The following is a 13,324-nucleotide window of genomic DNA, read 5'->3' as shown; positions in this document are numbered from 1 at the left end:
TGTCATTAAGTGGAAAAGAGGCTGAGGGACTGGCCAGGGGGATTAGGAAGACAGAGGTCAGGAAGTTGAGGCTGGAGGAAAACCTACTAAAACACTGTTCAAAATGCCATAGTGACATCTAATATCTTGTGCACTAATTTTAAAGAATTGTAAAAAGCTCTGAATTTTAATTAAGCCTGATGAGATGGCTCAGATGGTGAGGACGCTGGCCACCAAGCCTCACAACAAGAGCTCAATCTCCAAGACACAGGCGCTGTGTCTTGGTTATTTACTTTGTATCCCAGCCATAGCCCCTTCCCTCATTCTCTCCCAATCCCACCCTCCCTCCATCTCCTTCCTGCCCCTTTCCAAGTCCCCTGATAGGAGAGGACCTCCTCCCCTTCCATCTGACCCTAGCTTATCAGGTCTCATCAGGACTGGCTGCAATGTCCTCCTCTGTGTCCTGGCAAGGCTGCTCCTCCCTCAGTGGGGAGAGGGAGGTCAAAGAGCCAGCCACTGAGTTCATGTCAGAGACAGTCCCTGTTCCCATCACTAGAGAACCCACTTGGATACTGAGCTGCCATGCTGCCATGGTGTGGATTTTTTAACCAGAATAAGTTTAATGCTGGGATCTGACCAAAATGATTTTTAAGTTTCTTTTTATCTCATTTACTTGTCACATAACTTATAGAAGTAAGGAAAAAAATACATTAAACCAAATAAGTTTTCTGCAAAAGTACCTGGGACAGTACAAATCTTAGATACTATGCAAAACATGTACATTGTACTATGGTATCAACTGGATTAGGTCCTTTTACCATTACCATATTCACGTGGAAGACCTAATCCACGGAACCTCAGACTACTTGAGACTAGTTTTGTTTAAGGGTAGTAAAGTTAAAGTTACTGGGATGAACCCCGTTATATATGACTTGCTTCCTAGGAAGAAGGTGTTCTGACACAAGGCACACACCCATCAAGAAAAGGCCATATGAACATGCAAAGAAATTTGTCTGTAGTCAAAGAAAGATCCCCTCAGAAGAACTCTGGCAACCCCTTAAATCTTGGGCTTCTGGCCTTCATAATTGAGGGAATAATTTCTTTAGCTTTGTAACCCCTAGTATGTGGTACTTTGTGCAGGAAGAAAACTAACATAGACGTACATATAAAACAATATACTTAATATATTTACCCAAGAGCCCTGAGGCATCTGAATGTAAAGAACAAATTTATTTGCCTATCCAACACTGGAGAATCTATTATGCCACAAACACCGCATGTTTGTTTATGCAGCACCTTCACCATTAACACATAAGCCTATCTGTTTATCACATTTTAATTTATTGTATGGGCACGTGGAGGCATGCATGTGAAAGTCAGAGGACAGCCTGCAGGCATTGGTTCTCTTCTTCACCTGTGTGGGTCCCACGTATCAAACTCAGCATCAGGCTTAGCAAGAACCTTTACCTAGTGAGCCATCACGCCAGCCCCTAATGTTGTTTTCCTATCAGGAAAAAAAAAACAAAAACAAAAAACAAAAAAACACTTTTTCTAATCATTTTCTGTGGTGTATGTTCATCACTGAGGATGGCTTCTTCTGATTGAAATCATCCTTTCTCTGGATGTGAAGACTTTGGAGTTACTTGCAACTGGGCCAATCTCTTTCCTCATTCTGACTTGGTCTCACATGAAGATAGGGCAGGTAATTTTTAAACTTCACTGTTAATTCTAACATGCAACCAGGGTTGACCACTATTACTCTAGTTTGAATAGCCTTCAAAAAATTTTTTTTTCTCAGTTTCTCTCCTTTTGGTTCTTTGAGGGACCTCAAGGTCACCTCAGTTGCAATGCAAAGTGCATGCTACATGTCACCAGCAATTAATCACCTGGAAACTTATTTCAGGATGCTGGTTCTGCCTGACTACTAAATCAAAATCCACTTAACAGGATTCCCCACCTAATTCAAATCCACTGCACCATATTAGAAATACTGAATTCCCATGAGAAGCGCCTGGAAAGCTCATTATAAACAAGACTTTGCCTTCTTCCAGAGCCACACAAAATATCAGTCTCTGGGAAGGGCCTGGAAAGCAGGGATTTAAGTATTCTTATGGAACCAGCCAGGCCTGAGGCCTAGGATCCCCTTACTTAGGCGAGTATATGCCACTCAGCCCTCTGTTCAGATCCTGCCTCTTAATCCTCCAATTATTACTGTGTGATATGAAATAAAGCAGTGAGACAATAATTTTTATTATTATTTTTTCCACCACACATGCACACTTGCAAGTATTTATGCCACTTAGGAACAGGGAATAATCGCATTATTACCAGGGTATCAAATTATCAACTACAACAACCAATGAAAGATTATATTGGATTGATTATTTTCACAGAACACAGCAACCCTAGCGGTCCATAGAAGTCTCTATGTTATGCAGGAGAAAAGCCTAATAGTGTGAAGGGTCTCAAGGGCCTTATGTCAGGGTCTTAGATTTACAACACAATGCTCTGTTCTTTTGTAGATGCGAGCAAGAGTGGAATATCCTCATCATCACTCTTGGAGTTTCACTAGCCGTGAAGACTCATTTACGAGGCTCACTTCTGCAAAAAACATTAATTTTTTTTTACACAAAACTGACAGAAGTGGACTTGCTGTGATCATGAGAGTATCAGTGCCAAAGCCTCAGTCTCTGAAAGTAGATCTGGCTACACTGGCATAGTACCTTGGACTTTCAATAAACATGAAGGCAGAAGAGGAGCTATAGATGAAATTACGTTGCTCATAGCTGATGATGGATGCTTCAAGGTAGGAGGCACACAGGGTCCAGAGACCATCGTCTCCACCCCTGCTTTTGGAACTTTACATAATAAAGACCAAATTATATTTTAGAAAAAGCAAACATGTACATATCTGTTTTCTTCATTAGGCAAAAATATATAAATTGTTAACATTTTACTTAGAGCCAAATACACAGCATTTAGCATAATTTTACACACACACACACACACACACAAGGTTACACCTTCTATCCAACATAGTAACGTTGCTTTGGGTTTGTTTCTATGATTACAGAAAGAAAAATCCACTAATGAAGATAAACACTGTCCAGAACTCTGGATCCATCCTTGCCCAGGCATCCTGTTTACCAACAGCCACTTTAATTCTCCCTTCTCAACTCTGAGGAAGGTGTCCTCTGTTAACTTCATCACTGAGAGATAGGCCACTATCTCTGCAGCTTCACAAGCCATTTCTATCAAGTTTTCACTGACCCACTCAACAACAGATTCATACCTATCTTGCCCTGTTTTCCCTGCTATTATCTCCTTACCACTGAGTCAAGGACCCCCTCACAGAGGTTAGAATACAGCCTTCTTCTATAGCAGAAAGGGGGTTTGGGGAAGAACTGGCTTAGAGAGCTCTACTTATCACAGAAGATAAGTCAGGACAAGCAAGCCAGGGCAGAAAGGCTCAGCCTGCACACACACCAGGAATAGCTCTATCAGGTTCTGTCTGTAGTGTACCTGTCCCTGGAAACACCTTGGGATTCCCCTATTGGGACTATATTTGGGCTAAGAAGCAAAGACAGCAAAGAACTGCTGAATGGGGAAGCTGGGGGTTGAGGATCCCAGTGACACAGGATACCAAAAGAGACAAAAAGAAGCCCCTGGGTCTTAAAAAGGAACACACAGAAGACAAAACAAGAGTCCACGACTCTCCTGCCTTAGGGTTCCTAATTCCAGCAGATGCATACAACTTTAGAACTACAGAATGAACTCAGGATTCAGGACCTAAGTCTGACCATAGACCCTCTTGAGGCCTCCTGAGTTGTTTTTTGTTTTTTTTTTTTTTTTTTTTTTTTAATCCTATCTCAGCCTACTATATGACTGCAAAGGAAGCCCCTATCTGCCTCCCTAGCTGTATACAGAAAAGCCTAGTTGATGGTTTTCCTTGTCTGAGCTGTGATGCTATTTTAAAAGGAAGAGTCACAAGGAGGAGAGTAGGAAGGTCAGGAGTAGGGTGACAGGAAACAGACTAAGTAGCATGGAGATGTGAAGTAAACACAGGCATACAAATGAAAAATCTCTCTTCCTCAGCATACCACTAAAGTACTCTTTTCCCATTTTAGCAAGGAATAAGGAAAGTTGACACAGACACCTAGTTGATAAAGCTGTAGCCTTCACAGGACTCACAACATGATAGTCGCAAGCATATGTTCATAAATACCACGATGCCCACCAGCCTGGCAATCTGTAGGGTTCCTAAAGTCTGGGGAAGGTGGGTTTGTAGCTCATGCCCTGGGAGGGTTCCTGGGTACATTGGCAGTTCTTGAAGTCCTTGATAAACATGTTGGCGCCAACAGCACTGACCCAGCCGAAAGTCAGTGGGCTGACTGCAACCAAGCACATCCAGACTTCGATGAAGGTTCACCTGTAGTCTGGCCCAGAGGCAAGACGAGACACCCAGTAGTTTGCTGGACCCTAGGCAGAAGCTGGAAATAAGATAGGAAGAACCTCGGTTGGTGCCTCCAGACACACAGAACAATAACGTTTGGCTGATGGCCAGCGCCACGTGCACTGGCTTCATTTTGTGATGGCAATAGAAAACCTTGCCGTCGATAACATGCACAGCTGAAATGGCCACAAAGCCCATCTGACTGGCCACGAAGCAGCATAGCTCGAGTATCCATCCGGACGACGACTCTGAATGTCCACATCAATGACAGGTGGGAAGGTAAGGACAGGGACCGGCGAGTGTAGAGAAAAGCTGCATACATTTTAAGTGCTTAATATACAAGCAGTGAGAGGAATCACACATGGGATACTGTTGCGACAAGGCCACGGGGAAGCAAGGAACATGTTCACAAATGTCACATTCTTGAACGTAAGTCCAAAGTGTACATAAGACAGCATGAACAGAAGGCAGACAACAAAACCCACGTGGCCAGCCTAACGAGTCCAGCAGGAGGTAGTGGAGGATCAGTTGGGCTGTCTCACTCCAGGCCCAGGGGCCTCCGCTCGCCGCTTTGCTGGACCTGGCCTTTCTTCTTTTCCTTTCTCTCCACGGGCTTCTTCAGTGATCAGGTAATACTGTAGAGGATTGGGCCACAGGTCCTCATTGATTATCTCAACAATCTTGTCAGACTCAATAGAGCTGTGGTTGGAAAACCACCCAAAGAAGCTCCCATTGCTTCCCGGGTTTTCCTTGCTTAGTGACTGTAGATCATGCCCTGGGAGCCACTGGATGGGGGCTGAGCGAGACACCACGTGACCAGATGGCCCACACCCATACTCCTTGACAAGCACCTTGTTTTGGAAATAGGGGTTTGGGCTAAAGTAGAACTTGATTTTGTAGCCCAATCTGGCGAGGCCAAGCTCTTCCACCTCCAGTCTGTTCATGTAGCTCAGCACATCCTTATCTCTGGTGCTCAGAAAAGATGACAGCACGGGGTGGTTCTGAAAAGCTTTCCCCCAGAAGCCGGGGATGCTCTGGATGAGGAGGTTCCTGCGTTCTAAGTGGTGAAGTCGCAACTGGCCAAACTTGCGGGTAAGCCTGAGATAGGCCCTGTCAGCCTGCGCATTCATGGTCTCCAGCTTTAGCTGGACAGTCTCCAGGGTATCCATGCTCCCTATCATCATGGTGGACCCTGCCCCAGCATGCTTCTCTGCCACCTTCTTTTCCTCCCCCGCTGGGACAGCGATACAAGGCCCCGCAGAGCTCATCTTTGGCTTCCCACTGACTGTGGCCTGAGGTCCCCTCCCCGCCGCGCACCGAGTTTCTAGGGCCCTTCTCCGGGGAACTCGCCGATTTCCAAGGCGGCAGCTGTGTCGCAGCCTCGCCAAGGCTCCCACGGTTCCCACAAAACTGGCGTCGCTGGTCAGGCGCTCGGCGAGGGATGTGGCCCTCTCCAGGCCCGGGTCAGTGGCCGCCAGCCCGCTATCGCTCGCAGCCCTTGCCCGCAGGGCCAGGCCGCAGTCCAGCGGGACGCGGGGGTCTTCCCTGGGATCGGCTGGTTGCGCGCCTCCCCGAGCAGCCCCGGCCTGCGCGTCCGCGGCCTCGTCGTCCTCCTCCTCCTCCGGCGGCGGGCTCTCTGGCGGCTTCTCGTCGCGCCAGGCATCATCTGCAGCGGCGCGGACCCGGGCTCTGGCCCGACCTTTGCCCCGGCCTTTGGTGCGGGAAGACTTTCGACCCCTACTCCGTCCGCTCATGGTGGCGGCGGACAGGGCTTCAAAGCTGGCAGCAGCCGGGTCTCCACCGAGCAGGCCTCGCCAAGGCAACCGTGACGTCACCGCAGGGCAGGACCCGCTGCACGCCGTGATTGGCTCCACCACGGCGGCTGCGCACCAGCCCACCCTCGCTCTGCTGTTACAGTTTCCACTTGCAGTCAGCCTTGGTTACTTTACTGATTCAACTCCCATCATTGATCCGTGGATGGCAAGCGTGTCCCCACGGGTTCATAAGACACAGCCATTGCTCTTACAATGACATCTTGAAGGCAGCCACCACCAGTCCTCATCAATTTTCTAAATATTCTTCCTCTTCAGTTATCTCATGTGACATCTCTTATAATTAAAAGGGTCATCGACATTCCTGTCTCATAACATAATTATTCTACTGAAAGATTTGCCCCAGCAACTTAACCCTGAGGAATGTGAAGGCAGGATTTAGAGATGATTTAGAAATATCTAGCATGACTTAGAAGGAAAAAAAAAAAGTGATAACTAGTATAATCATGCACACAAGGCACTTTACTGAGTAGCTTTTTTTTCTCTTTGCTCACGAAGGACATATTATTATTCCCAGTTTCCTGATAAAACTGCAACTGAAGGGCTGGTGTTACAATTCAGTGCTAAAACAATTGCTTAGCATGTGGAAGTCCTGGGTTCAGTCCTTAGTGAAGAGGACAAGGAGGAGGAGGGGCAGGAGCAGAGGAAGGAACCTTCTGGAGGTTACACAGCTGAGGAGAGGAAGCCCTGGCCTACCTGGCTATGTTACCTATGCTGCCGCAATCGGTTGGCCCGTTGCCAATGACTGTCCTGCTCCTAAGAAAACCTATCCAGCCTATTTCCTAAGAAAACCCATCCAGCCTATTTCCTGTCTGGGCTGCAGTGCCCCAGCTGCTGCTGGCCTACGGAGAGCTGCATTGTGAATCTGTCTTGAGCCAGAAGTAAAGGCCCTGAGTCCAAGCTCCTATAAATGGAACGGGACACACATAGAATAAAAATACCATTCTAGGAGTAGAGGAGGATTTCCAGGTGAGGTTTTGAGGCAGAGGGTTTACAGGAGCAGTGAGTAGACCCTGGAGACCTTTCACAGCTTGCAGAGAAGCAGCCAGACAACCTGGCTGGCACTCCTAGAGAAACCTCAGGGTCTATAGCCAGGCGACAGCACCATGAGTAGTGAGGGGATGCCTGCCTGGTGTGCAGAGAAAGTTCTCCAGTGGACCATCCAGTTTCAAATACAACACCCTTGCACCAAAGAACAGAGAAGTAAGGCCACATGCCCTGGGCCTTCAGCCTCACTTTGTTCTTTTCATATTCAGAGTGTCTATGTGGACCAGTGGTCAGGCAGCAGCCCAAAGTTTGCTCAAGGTGCAGAACTAATAGACAAGAAAATAAATGTTAACAAGCTTTCAGGTGTCTTTTATGAACATTAAGTGTAGAAGACTGGGTAAGGGGGATTATTCTGAAACAAAAGGGCCTGATTTTAAACCAACACATGAGCCCTAACTTTCTCAAAAGGCCTGCAGTTACCTGCAAGGCTCCAGCTCAGACACAGGTTTCCCCACTAGCTTTCTGTCTGATACCATCTCCAACCTGGTCTCCTGCCTCAGAATCTTTATGTTGTCACCTCCTTCTACATTAATTGCTCCTCACCTCACATGTGGTCTGGACCCCTTTACACTTCAATTTCTCACTATTAATATTATCATATTTGAAATTGTCAACTCTTAACATTTCAGCTTGTGTTTTTTTTTCTCATAGTACCTATCAACTTCCTACATACTGTCAGTAGTTTGGAATATTATATATAATCTTTAAAGTATATACATTTATTAATTTGGAGTGTGTGTGTATGTGTGTTAGGTAGCATAGGGAAGGTTTGGAAGTCAGAGGGCATCTGGGGTAGTAGTTCTTTGTTGAGTCTGGGTCTTCCATACTGTTTTTATAGCTCGGTCTACTCCATGCTAGCTGGCTAGAGCTTCTGGGCATTTTTCCTGTCTCTGCTTTCCATCCTATGGTGATACATGCTGAAATTAGAGATGCAGTGCAAACCACTGCACTTAGTGTTTGATGTTGTTTGTTAGTTGGTGTTTTTGTAGGTTCCATGGATTGAATTCAGGTAGTTGGGCTAGCACAGTTGAGTCATTTCAGGGTCTCATGGTTTATAGTTTGTCTCCTCTCCATAATGTCACCTCCATGAAAAGAGGGGTCTTTGTTATGTTTGCTGTATCTTTACTTTCTGCATACAAATGGCACTTCATCATAACTGATTGAAAGAATCAAGTAAAGCAGTGCTTTTAAAAAGGGTTTATAAATGATGTTTTAAATACAAAATACTTTTTTCACAGAAGCAAAACGATTGATAAAACCTATATATTTTTTATAAATTTATATATTAATTACAGTTTATTCACTTTGTATCCCACTGTAGTTCCCTTTCTCCTCCCCTCCCAATCTCACCTTCCCTCCCTTATCTCCTCTTGTGCCCCTCTCCAAGTCCACGAATATGGGAGGTTCTTTTCCCCTTCCATCTGACCCTAGGTTACCCCATCTCCTCAGAACTGGTAGCTTATGGCAGCTCAGTATCCAAGTGGGTTCTCTAGTAAGGGGAACAGGGACTGTCTCTGACATGAACTCAGTGGCTGGCTCTTTGACGGCCTTCCCCGCATGGGGGAGCAGCCTTGCCAGGCCACAGAGAACAAAGCAGCCAGTTCTGATAAAAACCTATATTTTTAAATCAACCTGTGGGAACCTATTAAACTATACATTTGGCTAGAAATCTGTCTTTTGTTATAGACTCCAGAGTGAGAGACAAATAGCAAGTTGAGAGGATTGTTATTTGACTAACAGGGATTAATTAGTCCAAGGGTCACCTTAAATACTTATTGAAGGCTTTCCTAACCACTTTCCCCATGTTTCTCGTACAGTAAGCGGTGCTGACCTGGACCTCACAGGTTACTACTGCCTCACTATATTATTTGTTAAGCTGTAACACACACACTCTTTTTCCAAGTTCTATCACAGAATCTCTTCTTAAACTGGATAATCATGGTCTGGAACTCTGTAAATCTCAGAGAAATAAAAGGTGAACGGAAGCAGCTGATATCCCTTTTAAAATCTGGGCACTTCTCTGAGCACTCGAGGCTTAAGGTATCTCTGTTGTCAAGAGTCATAATCCAGCTTCAGTGTCTTCATCATATAAGTAACCAAAGGGTTAGCCACCGCAGGATTAGCAGCGGCCAGGCCACTGCAAGCAAGCAGTTTAGCGTACAATCTACCTTGAGCCTCGTCTCATACTGTCAGACAGATAAGCATCAAGTAAGTAAAGACAAACGAGAGACTAATACCCGTTAGAGAAAACCTTCTGGCCCAGGCTACTCAGTCCCTGCAGCTTTTACACTTAAAAGGCTAGCCTATGGTAATGAACTGAACTTCCACCAGGATAGTAATATCAATGTTTATATGACTGAAGCTCAGATTCTTACTTAGATAAAAATAAACTCAGATTTAACTTAGATAAAAAGGACTATATATTTTATCTTTATCCCTCAGAGCACCTAGTATGGAGCCTTACACATACTAGTGACTGTAATGAAAAGCTCACATTTACTTGTGCTTTATACAATGCCACATCTTAACTCATCTAATCCCCATAACCACCGTATGGGGCAGAAACAATTATTGCTCTCATTTGAAGATGAGGTTACTGCTACAAAAAATGGTTCAGGAGCTTTTCTAAAGTTACACGACCAGCAAGTGGTTTTCACAAAGGACTTCAGTGTCATGTTCTTCCCCAGTGGCCCATGATGTCAAATTACAGCTTGAAAGACTAATTGCTCCAGTACCTTAATTGTTTTTTTTCTTCACTAGTAAGTATTTTCAAAATTATAGCTATGAATGAATACCCACTTAGCAGCATAGATTACATATACTCAGTATATACAGCAAGTAGGATTCATCAAATGGTGTGATAATATACTTGACATTGCAGTACTCAACATGAATTAAGTTTAGTTTCAAAAGCCAACGATGGGAAGAGAGCCCTTCAGTTTCCATTCTATTTGGCCCAAGCATTCTGTAACTATTATTAGATGAATGTAAGTTTATCCTGCACTCAAGGGACCTACAGATGCTGTAACTTCTTCCTCATATGTAAAGACTTAGTTCACAGTAATGTGTGTATGCAATTCTTCTTATTGTGGCATTTCATTGTTGGTAAATATTTATTAGAAACTTAAAAAATAAGTCAAGATGTTACAAGTATGCATTGCTTTTGTTTGAAAGTCTGATTCCTTCTGTTTCTTTTAAAGTCAATTTTCCCCAAAACATAGAAATTGATAAACATCCCAGCCACCCAATCTATTCTCTGGCCAAGGGAACATTTCCCACAGCCTCCCTAGCAGAGTTTCAGGACCCCAGACTTGACATTGCTCCTTTTTAGCAATGGAGCGTTTCTCTTCTTCCCCAAGAAGACACTTCAAGCCCCTTTGGATGGCAGTGAGTACTGCATGCTGTGCAGAATTTTGCCAACTAAACCCCTCCCCCAGGTTCTAGAAGGGCATGGAAATAAAAAAGCAGTGTCTGGAATAGTTTGAAAGCCAAGAAAAGAAGGAGAAAAAAAAACTTAAACCTCTTATGGTAAATGTCCAGACTATCTGAACTTAACATCTTGAAAATTGTACCTGCCTCTTTAGATTCCCCAAAGACTAAAATCCACAGTAGACAACCTAAGTCATTTCAGTTCATTCACATAAGTAGCTGTAGAATATTTTAAAATATTTCCACATGTGTTTTCCATCTTGACATTCCCTTTTTATCCTGCAATACCAACACTGCTTTAAAAACATCTTTAGGCTTAGAAAAACCTAAGAATCTAGAAAAAAAATTAAATTAAATTGATCACTTTGAATTCCAAAATGAATCTAGAGAAGGAAAGGCATAATAGCATTAAAGCATAAAAATACACACATATCCATACATGAATATGTGTATTTATGTTAATGCTGTTATGCTACAAATTGTGTGTGTGTGTGTGTGTGTGTGTGTGTGTGTGTGTGAAGGCTAGTTTTATGTCCCCTTTGGATGATACAAGCTAAAGTCATCTGAAAGGAGGGCACCTCAATTGAGAAAATCCTTCCATAAGATTCAGTTGTAAGGCATTTTCTCAATTAGAAATTGATGGAGGGAGAATCCAGCCCACTGTGGGTGGTGCCATCCCTGGTGGTGCCATCCTTGATCCTAGGTTCTATAAGAAAGTTAGCTGACTGTTCTTGGGACCTTTTCCTCCTACTGGGTTGCCTCATCTAGCCTTGAGATGAGGGTTTGTGCCTAGTCTTTATGACATTTTGTTATGCCATGTTTGGTTTACATTCTTGGGAGGTCTGCTCTTTTCTGAAAAAGAGGAGCTGTCGATCTGGGGAAGGCCGGTGGGGTGGAGGGGGAAAACTGGGAGGAGTGGGGGGGGGCAGTGGTCAGGATGTACTGTATTAGAGACTAATAAAAGAAGTAAAAGAGCAGGCTGAGCAAGCCATGTGAAGCAAGAGGTAAAGCAGCACCCACCCTGGCTCCACATCAGCTCCTGCCTCCACGTTCCAGCCCTGCTTGAGTTTCTATCCTGACTTCCTTCAGTGATGGACTACAGTGTGGAAGTGTAAGCCAAAGAAACCCTTTTCTCCCCCATTCAATTTTGGTCATGGTGTTTCATCATGACAATAGTAATCTCTAACTAGGAAAATATGTGTATATACAGTAAATCATAAATCATCCTCCTGAGCTACAAGTACATAGGATTTGTAATATAAACCATAAAAAAGAACATTATGTTGTGAAATGTGAGCCATTTCCCCACTACACAAAAAGAAATAACCTTTATTCAATCTGAGGGTAAAGAGCTTGGAGCAGATCCAGAGATGGAAGGACTGGAATAGAATCTTGAGAAGGGAATTCACACAATAGCCCTCCAGAGAGCCAAACCCTTGAGGAGCTGACAAGACTCCCCATTTCCTCAATAAAGAAAGAGATGTGGAGTTAAGGAGAAATCATTCTCAACAAGTAGAGCTCAGACAAATTTACCTGAGGGCTTCCCACCAATAAAGGACAGCCAAAGAAGTCTGATAGGTAAGTCAATAAACAGTATTCTCAAGTGGCCTGACATGGCTACTTACTCACATCTTTCAGCACCCTAAAAGGAAGTAGAAGAGCAGCTATGCAGTCCTTGAACCATAAACATCACAAAGATTGGCTCTGAATAGACAGTCTAATCGGGTGTTGCAATGCAGCCACAGGTGGTTCAGAATGGAACAGTAAAGAACTCTGTGGGTGGGCATGTCTCATAAGTGTACACATGAACATAGAAAGAGATTTCAAAGAAAATCAGGTCCAGACAAACCCAGCAGAGACCAGAAAGACAAGAGGTACACAGCAGATACATATCCATTAGTGACAAGATGGATAACTTTACTCTCTGGGTGATACAAAGAAATAAACAGAGACCATCCCTAATGACTAAGTGGTTTTTATCCATCTGAATCACTTGAACCAACTATTTAAATTCACCTAAATTGTATAAATACTGCAATTATGAAATACCTGATTACTACAATGTTATCTAGACCATACTCAGTATCTAGTTTATTTATAATTTTATAATAGCAGGAAAATATTCAAAGAAGATCTTGGAAGAAGCTGAAGAGATGGTTCAGCAATTAAGAGTGTATAGGCTCCCAGCACCCATATCAGGGGGCTTATGACTGCTTTACCTCTAGTTCCTTGAAGTCCAACTTCCCTTTCTGACCTTCCTGGGCCTTGCACTCACACATGATGCTCCCACACATACATGATTAAAATTTTTTTCACTAAATCTTTTAACATGAAGGTTTGTAATACATGACTGTGACAGCAAATGTGAAGAGACCTATTATATCCCAAGTAGATTTTACTGCTCAAACAAAACTAAATGTCCTGCAAGAAAGTTTCCCATTTGTTGGGTATAGACTGAACTTAGAAGAGTAAGAAGGCACAGAGTCCTCATTTACTAAGCATAGCTTGTTTATGTACTCGGTGGCATTAGGATATAAAAATAATAGGGTAATTGGGTATTAGGCATAGGCCCCAGGCCTTGTGC

The 13,324-nt window shown here is 43.8% G+C and overlaps 1 protein-coding gene across 1 annotated transcript; it reads right to left on the bottom strand.

Moving 5' to 3' along the window:
* Nucleotides 1–2,200: 2,200 nt before the first annotated feature.
* Nucleotides 2,201–6,279, bottom strand: Tspyl5 (TSPY like 5). Its single transcript, XM_021660515.2, has one exon. It carries the CDS (start codon nucleotides 6,184–6,186, stop codon nucleotides 4,957–4,959), a length of 1,230 nt encoding a protein of 409 aa, XP_021516190.1. The 5' UTR covers nucleotides 6,187–6,279; the 3' UTR covers nucleotides 2,201–4,956.
* Nucleotides 6,280–13,324: the final 7,045 nt, after the last annotated feature.

The sequence above is a fragment of the Meriones unguiculatus genome, chromosome 1, assembly GCF_030254825.1.
Source record: "Meriones unguiculatus strain TT.TT164.6M chromosome 1, Bangor_MerUng_6.1, whole genome shotgun sequence".
Taxonomy (NCBI): Eukaryota; Metazoa; Chordata; class Mammalia; order Rodentia; family Muridae; genus Meriones; species Meriones unguiculatus.
The sequence above is the reverse complement of the archived record's forward strand: the minus strand, read 5'-3'. Positions and strand labels throughout refer to the sequence as shown.